The following is an 18,967-nucleotide window of genomic DNA, read 5'->3' on the forward strand; positions in this document are numbered from 1 at the left end:
TGATATGCTAACTGAATTGTTTCACCTCAACTGTGCGATTACCCCTGTGTACATTAATTTTTAGAATATTTTGGAAAAAAATATTAGTAAAAAAATTGGACGATAACTGTTTAAGTCTGTCTTGTTTCCCTTCTTATGAAGTGGTTTAATAATTGCATATTTTAATCTGTATGAAAAAAATTGCCTATACCAGTGTTCCATTGCATATATTGTTAAGGACATTACTTACTAAGTTGGAACAACCTTTCAGAATTCTGCTTGAAGTACCACAACCCCATAAGAGCTTTCGTTTTTTATAATTTTTTTAACTGTGTTAATTTCGGTGGAGGATGTTGGTACCACTTCTAGTTGCTTAAAGTTTTGTGGAAAGACATTTTTAATATATTCTCTTGCTTCTTCAATTGAACTATTTGATCTTAAGTTTGCTGCTATGTTCATAAAGTGGTTGTTAAAAGTACTTGGAACCTGTGAATTGTCAATCACAACATAGTCTTTTAGCCTAGCTGTTGTGGAATCTTGTACACTGACTGACTGCCCTGTCTCCCGTTTGACCATGTACCAAAAGTTTTAATCTTATTATGTGCATTATTTATTTCTGTCAGGACAAGTATAATACTTCTGAACATTTTAATGACTTTCCTCAAAATAATGGAGTATTTTTTGTAGTATGGAAGTAATGTCGGATCTTAACTTACGTAAATTTCCCTCCTCCTCTCACATGAGATTTTAATTCCTTTAGTTATCCACGTTTTTTATGGGTTTTTCGATAACTTTTAGGGAATCATCTTGAAAATATTGACACACATTTACTGTGGAATAAATTGAATCTGACAGTAGTATCTCTTTCTACATACAAGATGAACATCAATAAAACTGCGCAACCTGCAGGGCCGGATTTCTGATGAGAAATGGAGAAAAATAGATCCTATCAATATATATCTGGACATGCATCGTTGCTACAGTAGATGACGCTGACGAATGATAGTTCCTGTGATCACGTGGTGTGCGTTGCTTGTGTGTTGCAGGCTGTGTGAGTAATGCAGCGTGCTATAAGCAGCAGAATGGTCCGGTGTTCACGCCGGGAACAGCTCGAGATGGTGTTTGTGGTCGGCCAAGAAGATGGGAATGGTCAAGAGGCAGCACGGGTATACCAAAACGAGTTCTCTCACAGACACCAACCACATCATGCAACATTTCAAGCCCCTTTTGGGCATTTGTGTCATCATGGATCATTTCGGACAGACGTAATGCAGGGAGTAGGCGGAATGTGCGTGCACCAGATTTGGAGGACCGGGTTCTACAGTACATTCCCACGAAGCCTAGTATAAGCTCCAGGCAGAGGCTCCACCAACATGGTGCTAGAAGAAGTATGATTGTGAATCCTGCATCACAACCGCTACTATCCCTATCACCTACAATTCCACGGCTGCCACTTTGACCATCTGTTGCGACGTGGATGCGATGGAGCTCTGTACTGTGTTTCGGGACGATTTGTTGTCGTTGCGCGCATAGCGTCCATTTCCGGACCCATGTTTTCCTCCATTTCCAGTCAGGAACCCGTCCCTGCAGTTTGTCGATTTTATTAATGTTCACCCTCTATGTATCATCCCATACCACCCGTTTTAGCTTACTCTTAAATCATTGTATCCTGTGCTCACTAATAAGCCTCACTGCTTTGCCTAAACATGCCTCCAGGTTGTAAGGTGATCAGATAGTCCATTAGCAATTGGATACGCATTAATTGTTTCAGCCTGAGCACTTTCTATAAAGATGTTATCAATCACTGTACTGCTATTTTACTGCACATGAATTGGAAAATTGACTACTGAAGTTAGATTGAAGCACCCAAATAATAATTCTAGTTCATTTTTCCTTCCGTATCTTTAATGTACGTTGAAATCTCCACAAACTACCAACTGTTTCTTCTTCTCTTACAGGTAGCTCAACAATGCATGTTGATTTCTTATACATAGCTGGAAGTTTTCTAGAGGGGACCTGTAGACTGTTGTAATTAACAAGAAGTATTCTGCAGTATCAACTCACAAGCAGCTGCTTCTACATTCTGATAAACGCAAAAACTATTTGTTTCAATGTGTTTGGCTTTATGTTCAACCTTCATATATGACACAACTCCTCCTTTTTCCAAGTTAATTCTACACGAAAATGGTGCAAGTCTATTAATCCCCACCCTGTGGTTACATGGTAGAGAGGCACGGAGTATCTATCCCTTCAGAATTTTCCACATCTTCTAGGCATACAATAAGCTCATCTATCTTGTTTTTCAACCTTCTAATGGTCTGATGAAACAAATTGATTTTATTCTTCTGGAAACTGTTACACATTTTGTAGTCTTGACTGCTCTAGTTGATTTCAATACTCTGTCTGTAACTTGACTCTAACCTAAAAAATGGCCCCTTTAATTCCAGTAATCAGAGGGATTCTGGTTTTTGTGCTTGTGGCACCCCCTTACACTTTCAGAAAGGTGCTGAGCTAATCTCTCTTTCTCCCTCCAATTTAGGTCCAGGCCATGATTAGTGTATGACTATCTCCCAATCGCAGCAATAGGCACGGCACAGATATGAGACTTTGTTTCACTTAAAAGCAATTCGCTCAGTTCTTGTTCACACGGATAACAGCCGTGTTAACTCAAGGCTTGTCATGTCGTTGTAAAACGTCGACAAAACCTACACGACTGTGTGCTGTTGTTGCTTTCTATATTCTCCAGGTCACCTTTACTGCTAGTATTATAAGTCGCTAGCCAGGCTGTTTCCTGCTCCTCGTACAGTAAATACCTTGTCCTCGCCATCAAAATCTCTACGCAAGGTCATCATGTTTTGTGTCACCTGGCTGAGCTTGGCTCTAAATTTCACTATGCTTGTGATCTGGTATTCTACGTGTAGCTTTTTATATAGCAATTTGTCTTCATCTTTCGCCTGAGTGTTCCGTAGTAGGAAGACTCATTCCTTTCTGCGTGACTTTCATACCGACCTAGCCTTAAAGCTGTTCATACGAGTCTGCTGCACCCAGTTAAGCTCAAACATTGGTTTAGGCTCATCCCCTACGTCAGATAACAAGTCCAATTTTCTGCTAACCGGGATTTGAAACGTGACTTCTGAGGTTTTCTCCATTTGTCTGTCACTTGTCATTTCCTCCCAGCTCTCAGTGTCTCTTTCCTCTTCGAATTGTCTAATTCAAAATTTGCCTTTCCATTTCTACCTGGAGGGCACCAAACTTTTTTCCCTGTCCCAAGATTTTGTTCTCTCGATTACGTAATCTGCACCTCCATGGAAGAGCCGCACCTAACACTTTTTTAGATTCCCCGCTGCACTCTGCCCAATGAAACACCAACTCACAGCCGGCCGGGGTGGCCAAGCGGTTAAAGGCGCTACAGTCTGGAACCGCGCGGCCGCTACGGTCGCAGGTTCGAATCCTGCCTCGGGCATGGATGTGTGTGATGTCCTTAGGTTAGTTAGGTTTAAGTAGTTCTAAGTTCTAGGGGACTGATGACCTTAGAAGTTAAGTCCCATAGTGCTCAGAGCCATTTGAACCATTTGAAACAACTCGCAATCCTGACATGTTTCTCCCATACTAATTAATCTTCGGCAAAATGCACATTTGTCACACATGACGCTACAGTTACAGAAACTAAAAAGCACAACACACTTAAACTGTAATAAAGTAATAATCAGTAAAATTTATCTTTCGATGAGTTGTGTAGCTAACTTCCAGGTGTCAGACAGACTTAATAAAAACGCAATCGAAGTTTATAGAACGCAGTAGCACCAGAGACGAAGCGAATGAAAACTATAAAAAGAGCGATTTTTTCTAACAGCGCTCTGAAACCGACGCTGTCAGAAAATTATTTATAGCACTAACGGATCCAAGACAAAATTTAACGATTATATGGCTAGCAGAAGTTCACACTTACCAATAAACACACAACAGATTTTCCCTTAGCATAGGTTTTAAATCACGGAAGATGCGAAACGAATGAAAAATCTACAAAGCACGATATTTACACTGATAAACCAAAACATAATGACCATTGCCCACCGCGTTGGAAGCCACCTGGTGGCGTTTCGGACAGGTGACGCGGTAACAGAAGTATGTAAGCAGAGCAGACACAGATGAAGGATGACCTTAGCGAAGATATAGGCTGCAAATTTGGAAATCCATTGAGATAAGCGACTTTGACAAGGGCAGATTTTTACGCTACTGGCCATTAAAATTGCTACACCACGAAGATGACGTGCTACAGAAGCGAAATTTAGCCGACAGGAAGAAGATGCTGTGATAAGCAAATGATAAGCTTTTCAGAGCATTCACACAAGGCTGGCGCCGGTGGCGACACCTACAACGTGCTGAGTTGTTGTTGTTGTTTGTGGGAAGAGACCAAACTGCGAGGTCATCGGTCTAAAAAATGGCTCTGAGCACTATGGGACTCAACTGCTGTGGTCATAAGTCCCCTAGAACTTAGAACTACTTAAACCTAACTAACCTAAGGACAACACACAACACCCAGCCATCACGAGGCAGAGAAAATCCCTGACCCCGCCGGGAATCGAACCCGGGAACCCGGGCGTGGGAAGCGAGAACGCTACCGCACGACCACGAGATGCGGGCTACAACGTGCTGACGTGAGGAAAGTTTCGAACCGATTTCTCATACACAAACAGCAGTTAACCGGCGTTGCCTGGTGAAACGTTATTGTGATGCCTCGTGTAAGGAGGAGAAATGCGTACCATCACGCTTCCGACTTTGATAAAGGTCGGTTTGTAGCCTATCGCGATTGTGGTTTATCGTATCGCGACATTGCTGCTCGTGTTGGTCGAGATCCAATGACTATTAGCAGAATATCGAATCGGTGGATTCAGGAGGGTAATACGGAACGCCGTGCTGGATCCCAACGGCCTTGTATCGCTAGCAGTCGAGATGACAGGCATCTTATCCGCATGGCTGTAACGGATCGTGCAGCCACGTCTCGATCCCTGAGTCAACAGATAGGGACGTTTGCAAGACAACAACCATCTGCACGAACAGTTCGACGATGTTTGCAGCAGTATGGACTATCAGTTCGGAGACCATGGCTGCGGTTACCGTTGACGCTGCATCACAGACAGGAGCGCCTGCGATGGTGTACTCAACGACGAACCTGGGTGCACGAATGGCTAAACGTCATTTTTTCGGATGGAGCCAGGTTCTGTTTACAGCATCATGATGGTCACATCCGTGTTTGGCGACATCGCGGTGAACGCATATTGGAAGCGTGTATTCGTCATCGCCATACTGGGGTATCACCCGGCGTGATGGTATGGTGTGCCATTGGTTACACGTCTCGGTCACCTCTTGTTCGCATTGACGGCACTTTGAACAGTGGATGTTACATTTCAGATGTGTTACGACCGGTGGCTCTACCCTTCATTCGATCCCTGTGAAATCCTACATTTCAGCATGTTGCAGGTCCTGTACGGGCCTTTCTGGATACAGAAAATGTTCGACTGTTGCCCTGGCCAGCACGTTCTCCAGATCTCTCACCAACTGAAAACGTCTGGTGAATGGTGGCCGTGCAACTGGCTCGTCACAATACAATACTCTTGATGGACTGTGGTATCATGTTGAAGCTGCATGGGCAGCTGTACGCCATCCAAGCTCTGTTTGACTCAATGCCCAGGCGTAACAAGTCCGTTGCTACGGCCAGAGGTGGTTGTTCTGGGTACTGATTTCTCAGGATCTGTGCACCCAAATTGCGTAAAAATGTAGTCACATGTCAGTTCTAGTATAATATATTTGTCCAGTGAATACCCGTTTATCATCTGCATTTCTTCTTGGTGTAGCAATTTTATTGGCCAGTAGTGTATTATTGTGAAGAGCCTTTGAAGGAGTGTCTCGAGAACGACGAAGCTGATTGGAAGTTCATGTGCCACTGTCGTGAGCATCCACGGAAAAATGTAGGACAGTGGAACTCCATTAGGCGCCAAATTGTTGAGCGTCCACGACTCTTCAAGAACATGACTTGTTTGCTCTGTAAAGTGGGATAGATTGTGATCTGTGGTATCTCTGCTGAAAGAGCACAATGCTGGTGTGCGCACAAGTGTTTAGGAGCACACTATTCGTCGTACATTGTTGAACATGGAGCTCCACATCAGACCACCCCTACGTGTTCACATGTTGACCCAACGACGTCGCCAATTGCGATTGCAGTAGGAGCGGGACCATCGGGATTCGACCTTCGACCGCTGTAAACGTGTCGCTCTTCAGGCGAACCCCATTTTTGCTACACTAGGTCGATGGTCGTCTCCACGAACGCCGTCATCGAGGTGAACTGGGGCTCGAAAAGAGCTGAGCGCCACAGGCTGATGGGAGCAGCATGATGCTACGGGAGACGTTCTCCTCTGCTTGCATAGCACCTGTGGTAGCAATCGAAGACACTATGACAGCTGCGAACCACCTGCATCCCTTCATGCTTGGTACCTTCCCCGACGGCGACGTCATCTTTCAGCAGTGTATACAGGGTGAGGCAGCTATGTCATAAGACCACTTGTATCTGCCCAATCGTAATAGATAGAAAGATGCCGTTCGGAAAGTGAATTGCAGCGACAGGGGCTACTCGAATACATCACATTTCATGTTTGTGCTATTTTTTATTACAGATATATGAGGCCATCTTTGGTTTTTTTTAAAAATGGAACCCTATGTTAAATTTTAGCGTAACATGATGGGCTTAAAAAGATGGTTTCAAATATGTGTATATCATAATATTTAGGCGAATAGTTTTCGAGACACAGATATGTTCTCGTATCGTGTTCGTCCTTCGAAGCGGCGTTGTCCAGTGTGACCTTTCCTGCTGTGTAGAGTACAAGGTAAACGTCGCGAGTCCGTCCATACACAAACACGCCCATTTACCCCACAATAGTAACACAAACTGCGATATTTTGCGCAAAAATTAACGGATGATGTCGCGCAAATATTATTCAGTTTGTGGGGCGGCGGGTGGCTATTTATTGTTGTTATTCAATAAAAATGTTTGGTTTGTAATGTAGAAAAGGTGCATTCCTTGCCGTTTTAACCATATGTGAGGCGGCGACTGGAATTAATTGTTATATAAATGTTCCTATTATTTATGATATCTTTTGCCGCTCTCAACACTGGCTCTCTAACTACAATATTGGCAACCAGAAAGTGGTTAGCAAAACGTGAAGCCTGTAATTAGAATTCCTAGTGCCCACTTCATCTGAGAAATACACTTATAGTTACAGCTTAAAGCTCCGAGGAATTAGGAAATTGTCTGGGATTCATAATCAAAACGATCGTGAAAAAAAGAAAAAAGTTTCTCTATTTTCTGAGTCACAGATGAAAAAAAAAAGAATCCACACAATCTGACTAACAGAGCAGTTCAGAGTCTAGTGCGCTGATGCAACTATAACTGTCCAAATTAAATGTTTAAGTGAATGCTCGCCATAATTTGATGATTAGGTTCATCAAACGCCACGCTAAATAATGGTAGAATCTTTGTCCCGCGACGGCACGTGAAAATACGACATACGCAAACTGAAAATAGATAATTAAAGTCATCCCAGAATTAACACTTCACTCGAAAATGATTTTATGGTTATGCGTATCCCGAGTACGGCATCCGAGGCTGTTTATAGCAATGATACCGACGCGACGCGACTCCCGACACAGATGGCGTGCTATTCAGCGTCTGGAGAGAACTGGGGCCTAGCTTCCTCGCGCAGCGTTCTTATATATAAAGCCGCGGTGCGGACGGCTATGGGAACGCCTGAACAAATTGGCTCTCCCGACTAGCCGCTGAGCTAGTAATGCACCACATTAGATTATTGAATAAATCATAGCGTCTTTTGCTGATGGCCGATGCAGCTCTCAATTTAAATGTGCATTCAGCACACAGGTAAGTAATCATAATAAATGTCTGATGTGGCTAAGTTAAATATTTTGGGCGAGAGAATTAATTTAATTACACTATACGCAGTAGACGAGCTCTGAACCTGCCCTTTGGAGATACGCTATCGCTATAGTTTTATAGTTATTCAGTTGAAACTTCTCACATCTTTATGATTATAGCGGATCTCCATTCTACTTAAACTTAAACATCCTAGCCTTATTTATTAGCCTACTTAATCTATCTTGCTTCCTTAATTTTCAAGACAAAAACCAGAAAATCATGAATTTCAACAAAATTTTTAATTTGTGAGATCCAGAAGATTGTTTCTACTAAACTATTATGAAAAAGGAATCTAAATATAAATTTTTAAGTCTCTAGCTCTTTTCTGTTGCGCCAATGATTTTTACAGAAAAACGTCAAAATTTCGAAAATGGTTAAAGTTATCGAACTGATATTCAACATATATTAATTTAGTATTACTCCTGACATGCTAGAAACATTTTAGGTTATTTACTTGATTTTTAAAGTATTGCGCAACATTTATGACGTCAGAGCTAGTTACAGCGGACTAGGCTGGCACACAATGGAAAGACTGATGGGAATTTTATACAGCGTGAGTAGGCTGCTTCCCTACAAGTTATTTGACAACTGCGATACCAAAGTAGTAGACAACATACAGTATTAAAATACTACAAGATGTTAATACATTTTAAGTAACAGAAATACAAATGTAAATGATGAGGCCCTTATTGGTCATAACTATTTCGCACATATTTGTTTCCATTTGAAAATATTTACTACTGATCACAATGCGGAGCAAATACGCAAAAAGATGCAAAATGCATACCGGTACTGTACATGATACAAAACTTCACTGAAGCATGTGGTCAAAATGCTTCCCCTCTGCTCCAATGCACATTTATAGTCGCCGTTCGAATGATTTATGAACGGCTGCAAGGGTGTCACGTGAGGCATCAGCACACGTTTCCATGATACGTTGCTTCATATCACCTGGCGTAGTTGGTATTTGAGCATACACGTTATGTTTGATTTCTCCCCACAGAAAAAAATCAAGAGGGGTCAGGTCAGGAGGCCGGGCTGGCCGCTTCACTTCGGCACGTCGTCCTGTCCAACAATTCGGGAACTTTTCATTTAACAGCTCTGTAGCCACACGGAGAGAGTGAGCAGGACAGCCGTCATGTTGGAACCACACGCACTGACGCGTAGTTAGTGGTACCTCTTCCATCAGAATGGCAGAACGCTTCGCAGAAACTGCGCATAGTTATTGCCATTTAGCATACCCGGAATGACGTACGGCCCCACAGTAACATTTCCGACGATGCCGCACCACACGTTAACATTCCACGGTTGCTGATGCTGTACCTGTCGAAGCCAATGAGGGTTCTCTATTGACCAGTAATGCATATAATGCAAATTCACATTACCGTGGTTGGTGAAAGTTGCTTCATCAGAAAAAAAGCACCCGTTGAAGAAACGTTGGATCATCTTGTAGGCGCTGCAGAGCAAACCGGCAAAATTCCTGGCGCCGTTCAAAATCCACACCGGAGAGTGCTTGATGTGATGTGAAGCGGATGAAATCTATGCCGATGCAATACGCGTAGAACACTTCTCTGACTTATACCACATTCCGAGGCGATACGTCGCGGCGATACAGTAGGGTCGTTATGCGCCAACATTAGAACGCCCTCTTCATGTACCTCGCCAGTTGCAGTTTTCTGCCTTGTCCTCTGTACGGCGTTACATGATCCCGATTCAAGTAGTTGTTTGCAAATACGTGCAAGAAGCTGGCGCGTAGGACGCTCACGATCAGGATATAGCTCTCCATATCGCTTTATTGCTCTAACAGCATTTCTTCTGCATTCACCATACACTAGAAGCATATCTAACTTTTCTTCGTTGGTGTACATGTCTGCTCCAAGAAAGTGTGACGGAAATGCGATGTCTCATTGCCCCAGCAGCACATTTATACCCTTCTCTCCAGCAACCTCGTGCGTAACCTTGTGGTGTTATCGAGAAGCAGGAAAACAACGCCTTCCCTGCTAAGTTCCTCAGTGGTCAACAGGAAAGGTCATATTGGACAACGCCGCTTCGAAGGACGAACACGATATGAGAACATATCTGTGTCTCAAAAACTATTCGCCTAAATATTATGATAAGCACATATTTGAAACCGTCTTTTTAAGCCTATTATGTTACGCTAAAATTTAACATAGGGTTCCATTGAAAAAACAAAGATGGCCTCATATATCTGTAATAAAAAAAATAGCACAAACATGAAATGTGATGTATTCGAGTAGCCCCTGTCCATACAATTCACTGTCCAAATGCCATCTTTGTATCTATTACGGTTGGGGAGATACAAGGTGTGTTATGACTTGGCTGCCTCACCCTGTATATGCGTAATTGTACGTGTCTCAGAGCCAGAGCCTTGCTACAGAGGTTTGAGGAGCAGTATAGTTAACTCACGTTGATATCTCGGCTACCAAATCCGCCTATTGTAAATCTTATGGAACCCACCCAGGGTGACGTCACCGCTTATGCAAATCGGCGACCCGTTATTTACACGAATTACATGACCTGCGCCTAGACATCTAGTGCCACATACCTCCACAAGCCATAAACAAACTGTCGGATCCCTGATATCCAGAATCAGTGACGTATTTCATTCCAAAGACGGACTAACAATCATGTTTTGGCTCATCGGTGTATAACAACACTATAAAAAGGGGCACAATCCGGTAATTATGGTAGAAGTGCACCGTATTGAAAAGTACGTTTTTCCGTTTTGTCAAGTGGATAGTGTTACATTTTTGAGCATTTAAAGCAAGTTGGCAAAATTTGCGCCTCTTTGAAATATTATTTAGCCCTTAAGTCGCGAGGTGACTTCTATGTGATGTATACCATAAGGTAGGGTCTCTAGGACCCCTATGTTTAAACCGAGATATAATGCATAAATCATTTGAAATTGTCAATTTATGCTATATAACATTTATTTTTACTATTATTGAAATGTTGTATAAAATACTTCTAGTTTATTCTATTACACTAAAAAAAGGCTGCAGAATTTTACTATTTATCACACAAACGCACATAATTTTGTATGGTTCTTTTAAATAGTACACAGAAATAGACTGGTAGAGTACTGAATTTTACATTCCGAAAAATCGTACAATCTCTGCAGCAAATAAATTTGCAAATAAAACTAAATTCCAGGGTATAAATTTGCGCATAAAAATTCCACCAGATACGTACCAAAAAAGTCTGTCAAATTGATATTCATTGCTGGGAACTACATTTTTCTTATCACCACTCAGAACACATTCGATTTTTAACAGACACTGTAAGTATTTCATTGAATAGACAGACAGATCCCCATCACAACTTTCTTCGTCTGAATGATACTCTTGTTCGATAGCAGAACTGTGATCACTGCCTAATGTAAAATCGTCGTCTTTTTCGTTTATTTCTTGATCTCTATCACTAACACTTTCCTCCACAGACCGATTAACAATTTCGTCAAACTCGGTAAAGTCAAAAATGACACATTCGTGCCAATACATTTTGAGCTGTATGGTACCGTATTGGAGAAAACAGGTACATAGTTCACGAGTCTCGGTCTAGGAGACTCCAATACTTATCAATAACACGTGTCAACAATAAACGAAGAAGGCGATAACGCAACCAACAACAAAACATAGTAGGCTTGGCAATTAAAGGGGGATCGGGGGAGTATAGAAGCATTCCACCAAAACTTTCCTTGGAGAGCGAGGTCGAAAATTTTCGCGCGCTCTGAGAGACCACACCTCCTGAGTTAAGGGCTAGATCTGACTGAATATTAGCGCAGCTTTCTACAGACGGGACTTTGTAATGGTACTTGAATTACGCAACCATTACGGCACCTCAACTCAACCTCTCGATACCAGCAATAATCTACTGTGTTTCTGTAAAGTAGTTAGCATATTTCTGAGACAACATTCAGATTTGATTTGATTAATGTAGAGGTACTTTGATACATCGATATGTTTATATTGCAATGATATTATTCTTATGTGTATTCTTTCTTTTGCTACTATTATCCTTGTCGTACTTGTAACTCTTGATTTTTGGGCGCATAAGCGATTATTAGTTAGTTGTTAGAGAGTCGGACCTTGAAAAGGTCAAGTCTTGGACGTCATGTTGGGAGGACGCACAACGTAGTCAGCTAATAAAATGTGAACTTTTACAGTGAGGAACATGTTTTCAAGTATGTTTTGTATTGTGAAGTGATGTTTCGTGTGTTACGTGATATAGCAATAAAAGCAATTAAAAGGAAGCGTAACTTAAATTCGGAGTGCTGATTATTTTTTTACATCACCATTGTGCTAACTTTGAAAGGTTTAATCTTCAAGATTTGTTTGTGAAGCTCATCTACAAAACTTTTGAATATAGCAGAATAAAACCTAGGCCTCTTTGCATCCGAGCTTGGAATCATCACCACCTAGATTTTCGATGATTGAGCCATGATTTTACAACGAGACCAGCGTGGGAAACACAAAACGATGAGTGCCTAGTTTATTCCTTATTACATGAAATGACATTATTAACTGTGCTCTAATGACACCTGCCACTTAATAACTTTGTTGTTGCCCGAAAATGCAGTATTTAGCAGCGTGAGCAACAACACAATCATTATTAAATTTTGACCTTTGTTGTGGTAGGGTTGTTAGAACTTCATTATGGATAACTGCACCACTTGCGAAAAGTCTGGGACTATAGTTAGTATTTTCTGCAAGGTCATCATAATGAATCACGAACTGCAACAGGCGCAATTATTTTCACCGGGAGACACCAGAAGTTACCTCTGCGTCTCTCAGTGATACTCTGTCCAAGATAATATGCTGTGTCTCGCTACCAGAAACCCTCACTCGTGTCACAAATTTCCCTTCATACCCCATACGATCGTACTTTTGATAAGTCTAGATGTTTAACCATTTAAGGTAGTGCGCTGCAGCAATGGTTGTCTGACTTGCTGGTGGGACACACCATGTCACACCAGTGTCTGCAGAAGAGTCACTACTCAAGATAGTGTGCTGCAGCCGTGGTTGTATTGCACTCCCCTGGGGTATACACAACGCACCAATCTCTGTGGATGAGTCAGCACCAAGATAGTGTGCTCTGCCCCGTGTTGTTGCTGTGGTCTTCAGTCCTGAGACTGGTTTGATGCAGCTCTCCATGCTACTCTGTCTTGTCTGTGCAAGCTTCTTCATCTCCCAGCACTTACTGCAACCTACAATCTTCTGAATCTGCTTAGTGTATTCATCTCTTGGTCTCCTTCTACGATTTTTACCCTCCACGCTGCCCTCCAATGCTAAATTTGCGATCCTTTGATGTCTCAGAACATGTCCTACCAACCGATCCCTTCTTCTTGTCAAGTTGTGCCACAAACTCCTCTTCTCCCCAATTCTATTCAATACATCCTCATTAGTTATGTGATCTACCCATCTAATCTTCAGCATTCTTCTGTAGCACCACATTTCGAAAGCTTCTATTCTCTTCTTTTCCAAACTATTTATCGTCCATATTTCACTTCCATACATGGCTACACTCCATACAAATACTTTCAGAAACGACTTCCTGACACTTAAATCTATACTCGATGTTAACTAATTTCTCTTCTTGAGAAACGCTTCCCTTGCCATTGCCAGTCTACATTTTATATCCTCTCTACTTCGACCATCATCAGTTATTTTGCTCCGCAAATACCAAAACTGCTTTACTACTCATTTCCTAATCTAATTCCCTCAGAATCACCCGACGACTACATTCCATTATCCTCGTTTTGCTTTTGTTGATGTTCATCTTATATCCTCCTTTTAAGACACTGTCCATTCCATTCAACTGCTCTTCCAAGTCCTTTGCCGTCTCTGACAGAATTACAATGTCATCGGCGAACCTCAAACTGTTTATTTCTTCTCCATGGATTTTAATACCTACTCCGAATTTTTCTTTTGTTTCCTTTACTGCTTGCTCAATATATAGATTGAATAACATCGGGGAGAGGCCACAACCCTGTCTCACTCCCTTCCCAACCACTGCTTCCCTTTCACGCCCCTCGACTCTTATAACTGCCATCTGGTGTCTGTACAAATTGTAAATAGCCTTTCGCTCCCTGTATTTTACCCCTGCCACCTTTAGAATTTGGAAGAGAGTATTCCAGTCAATATTGTCAAAAGCTTTTTCTAAGTCTACAAATGCTAGAAATGTAGGTTCGCCTTTCCTTAATATTTCTTCTAAAATAAGTCGTAAGGTCAGTATTGCCTCACGTGTTCCAATATTTCTACAGAATCCAAACTGATCTTCCCCGAGGTCAGCTTCTACCAGTTTTTCCATTCGTCTATAACGAATTTGCTTTAGTATTTTGCAGCCGTGACTTATTAAACTGAAGGTTCGGTAATTTTCACATCTGTCAGCACCTGCTTTCTTTGGGATTGGAATTATTATATTCTTATTGAAGTCTGAGGGTATTTCGCCTGTCTCATACGTCTTGCTCACCAGATGGTAGAGTTTTGTCAGGACTGGCTCTCCCAAGGTCGTCACTAGTTCTACTGGAATGTTATCTACTCCCGGGGCCTTGTTTCGACTCAGTTCTTTCAGTGCTCTATCAAACTCTTCACGCAGTATCGTATCTCCCATTTCATCTTCATCTACATCCTCTTCCATTTCCATAATATTGTCCTCAAGTACATCGCCCTTGTATAGACCCTCTATATACTCCCTCCACCTTTCTGCTTTCCCTTCTTTGCTTATAACTGGGTTTCCATTTGAGCTCCTGATATTCATGCAACTGGTTCTCTTTTCTCCAATGGTCTCCTTAATTTTCCTGTAGGCAGTATCTATCTTGCCCCTAGTGAGATAAGGCCCTACATCCTTACACTTGTCCTCTGGCCATCCCTGCTTAGCCATTTTGCACTTCCTGTCGATCTCATTTTTGAGACGTTTTTATTCATTTGCGCCTGCTTCATTTACTGCATTTTTATATTTTCTCCTTTCATCAAATAAATTCAATATTTCTTCTGTTACCCAAGGATTTCTACCAGCCTTCGTCTTTTTACCTACTTTATCCTCTGCTGCCTTCACTACTTCATCCCTTCTGCCCCGTATGTCTGGATATTTTCAGTGCAATTCCATATCTTTCCCAAGCTAACCAGCACTCAGCCCCACATCCGCTCGGCCAGTCGGACCAGCTGCCTCACCTGTGGCCCAGCCTGGCGGCGGTGAGCGCCTGCCCGTCCAGCCTCCAGGTGAACTGCGGGGGCGGGCTGCCGGCGGCCGAGCAGCGCAGAGACACGGGGGGTCCCGGGCTCAGCGCCTGCTCGATGAACGTCGACTGCAGCTCCGGCACCGTGTCTGCTGGCAGAAGGTCTCCATTAATTGTCAAGATGTGGCCTCACCAACTAATGACAAAGCTCACTAGACTAAATATTAGCACAATGGGCACTTTGGATAATGATGATGATGATGTTTGGATTGTGGGGCGCTCAACTGCGCGGTTATCAGCGCCAGTACAAATTTCCAATCTTTGCTCAGTCCGATCTCGCCACTTTCATGAATGGTGATGAAATGATGAGGACAACACATCTCGAGGCAGGTGGGCGCTTTGGAGCGCTGTAGGTGGTGAAGAGCTGGTAGCAAGCTGTAGTGTGCCACTCTACCACTGATGTCATGGCAGTGAAGTGATACTAATGCACAGGGTACCCCACAAAGGAGTTACTGTTTGAACTTTAATAACTGAGGCGGTATTAATGATATCTTCATCCAGTTTTTATTACGTGGGGCGGACAATAAGAAACGGAAGATATTAATTTTCTGAAAGCTGGTTGGTTTTATTCAGGATTCCAATACACTGTATTATTTCCCACTCTTTTATCTACAAAACCGTATTCTTCAACATAATACCCGTTCAGTGCGACTACCTCACGCAACCTTACTACGAGAGCCTGTATGCCTACATGGTAGCACTCTAGTGGTCGACGTCGGAGCCAACATCTTACTGCGTCAATAATCTCCCCATCATCCTCAGACTGCTTCCCACGGAGTATGTCCTTCATTAGGCCAAGCAGATGGAAGTCGGAAGGTGCGAGATCTGGGCTGTAGGGTGGATGAGGAAGAACACTCCAAAAATGTCTCTCAGCACTATGGGACTTAACATTTGAGGTCATCAGTCCCTTAGAACTTAGAACTACTTGAACCTAAATAGCCGAAGGACATCACACACATCCACACCCGAGGCAGGATTCGAGCCTGCGACCGTAGGGGTCGCGTGGTTCCAGTCTGAAGCGCCTAGAACCGCCCGGCCACCGCAGCCGGCAAGAACACTCCAATGCAGTTTTGTGAGCTTCTCTCGGGTGTTCAGATTTGTGTGATGACTTGCATGGGCAAGGGGGAGGAGACGTTCGTTTGCACGTTTGCGACGACGAACACGCTGGAGTCGTTTCTTCAATTTCCTGAGATTAGCAAAATAGACTTTAGAGTTGATAGTTGCACCATGAGGGAGAGCATAACCCCTTCAATGTCCTAGAAAACAACTGAAGTGACTCTACCGGATTAGGTTACGGCTTTAAACTTTTTCTTCGAAGGAGAAGTGGTGCTGCGTCATTCCATACAGTGCCGTTTTGCTTCCGGTTCGAAGTGATGAACCCACGTTTCATCTCCTGTGACAATGTTCGACAAAAAATGTCATGATCAGCCTCGAAACGCGCAAGCAATTCCGCACAGTCGGTCCTTCGTTGCTCGTCATGCTCTTCTGTTAGACGGCGAGGAAAGGAGCGCGCACACACCTTCGAGTATCAAAACTGGTGGGCGAATGTGTAAGCGCTACCAACAGAGACGTCCAGTTCCGAAGCGAGTTTTTCGATTGCGATCCGACGATCGCCTCGAATGAGACCGTCACGATGCTGAAACATTTTGGTAGTCACAGCTGTGTGCGGCTGAATGGTACGCGGGAAATAAGACGGACTTACACGACCCTTTTGCAATGATGGCACATGCCTCGCCCAACGATTCATCGTGCTTTTGTTCGCTACCAGATGTCCGTAGACATTCTACACACGCCTATGACTATCTGCGATGCTCTGGTTTTAAACCAAAAGAAACGCACCTAACCGAAATTGGCCGAGAAAAAATGTGTTGCATTGCTTATTGACCGCCCGTCGTATATTGTGCTGTCATGACGAGTGTGTGTAGCCATTCTTTGGTTTAAATGGCTCTAAGCACTATGGGACTTAACATCTGAGGTCATCAGTCCCTCCCACGCCCGGGTTCCCGGGTTCGATTCCCGGCGGGGTCAGGGATTTTCTCTGCCTCGTGATGGCTGGGTGTTGTGTGATGTCCTTAGGTTAGTTAGGTTTAAGTAGTTCTAAGTTCTAGGGGACTGATGACCACAGATGTTAAGTCCCATAGTGCTTAGAGCCAGCCAGCCATCAGTCCCCTAGACATAGAACTGCTTAAACCTAACTAACCTAAGGACGTCTCACACATCCATGCCCGAGGCAGGATTCGAACCTGCAACCGCAGCAGCTGTGCCGTTCCGGACTGATGCGCCTAGAACCGCTCGGCCACAGCGGCCGATCGCCATTCTTTCGTTTTTTTTTTTTCAGTCGTCAGTAACTAAATTTAAACAGAATGGCAGGAACTTGCTCTTGGAGCAACGAAAGTTGATGTTATTGGAAATGAGAAAACATGAAAACAGTACAGAGACGATGACAGACGGAGCCTGACACTGCGCTACTGGCGCGTGTAACAAATACGAAAATTCGCGACAAATTTGAGCGTGCTGTGGAGAAGGGATCGTGTCAGGAACAAATCTATAGCGGATGAAACAGGAGTGTACGCAATGGTACAAGCTTTCACAAGATTCCCAAAGAAGTCCATACGGCAAGCTGCGCTTGAATCAGATGTAAACAAATCAAGTTTCCACCGCATTCTCAAGCAAGCAAAGCTGAGCACCTGCATTCCTAGGCTGCTTCAAGCGATGAATGAAGACGATCCGGATATGTGTCTTGAATTTTATGAATGGATTTGCTATAATGAATATTATTAATTGGTCTGATAAGGTGACATTTAACTTGAATGGAACCATCAATCCACATAATTGTGTGTATTGGGCAAGAGATATTCCACATGTTAGATTATTTATTTATTTATTGTTCCGTGGGACCACATTAAGGAGAAGTCTCCATGGTCATGGAACGAGTCAATACATGAAATTACAACACAATTGCAGAAACAGATAAAATGAAATATAAGAAACATATTCAGTTGTAGATTGTAGAAACAGATAAAATGAAATATAAGAAACATATTCAGGCGACACGTCGTTAGTTCAAATAAAGAAAATCAAGAATGTAACACTAGCTCCTCGACAGAGTGGAAGGAGTGAGCCATGAGGAAACTCTTCAGTTTGGACTTAAAAGCGTTTGGGCTACTGCTAAGATTTATGAGTTCTTGTGGTAACTTATTGAAAATGGATGCAGCAGAATACTGCACTCCTTTCTGCACAAGAGTCAAGGAAGTGCATTCCACATGCAGATTTGATTTCTGCCTAGTATTAATTGAGTGAAAGCTGCTAACTCTTGGGAATAAGCTAATATTGCTAACAACAAACGACATTAAAGAAAATATATACTGTGAGGGCAATGTCAAAATTCCCAGACTATTGAATAGGGGTCGACAAGAGGTTTTCGAACTTACACCACACATAGCTCGAACAGCCCGTTTTTGAGCCAAAAATACCCTTTTTGAATCAGAAGAATTACCCCAAAAAACAATACCATATGACACAAGCGTATGAAAATATGCAAAGTAGACTACTTTTCGTGTTGAAATGTCACTTATTTCAGATACTGTTCTAATGGTAAATAAAGCAGCATTTAGTTTCTGAACAAGATCCTGAACATGGGCTTTCCACAACAGCTTACTATCTATCCGTACGCCTAGGAACTTGAACTGTTCCGTCTCGCTTATAACATGCCCATTCTGTCTGATTAAAATATCAGTTCTTGTTGA

General features: G+C 42.8%; 1 protein-coding gene across 1 annotated transcript in view; it reads right to left on the reverse strand.

The window, feature by feature from the left end:
- Positions 1–18,967, reverse strand: part of LOC126456813 (Down syndrome cell adhesion molecule-like protein Dscam2) — a 389,296-nt gene that overhangs the window by 230,713 nt on the left and 139,616 nt on the right. Inside the window, exon 7 of the mRNA XM_050092611.1 lies at positions 15,157–15,310. Coding sequence (XP_049948568.1) covers positions 15,157–15,310 — 154 coding nt within the window. The remainder of the gene's footprint in view (positions 1–15,156; positions 15,311–18,967) is intronic.

The sequence above is a fragment of the Schistocerca serialis genome, chromosome 1 (assembly GCF_023864345.2).
Source record: "Schistocerca serialis cubense isolate TAMUIC-IGC-003099 chromosome 1, iqSchSeri2.2, whole genome shotgun sequence".
In the NCBI taxonomy this organism is placed as follows: domain Eukaryota; kingdom Metazoa; phylum Arthropoda; class Insecta; order Orthoptera; family Acrididae; genus Schistocerca; species Schistocerca serialis.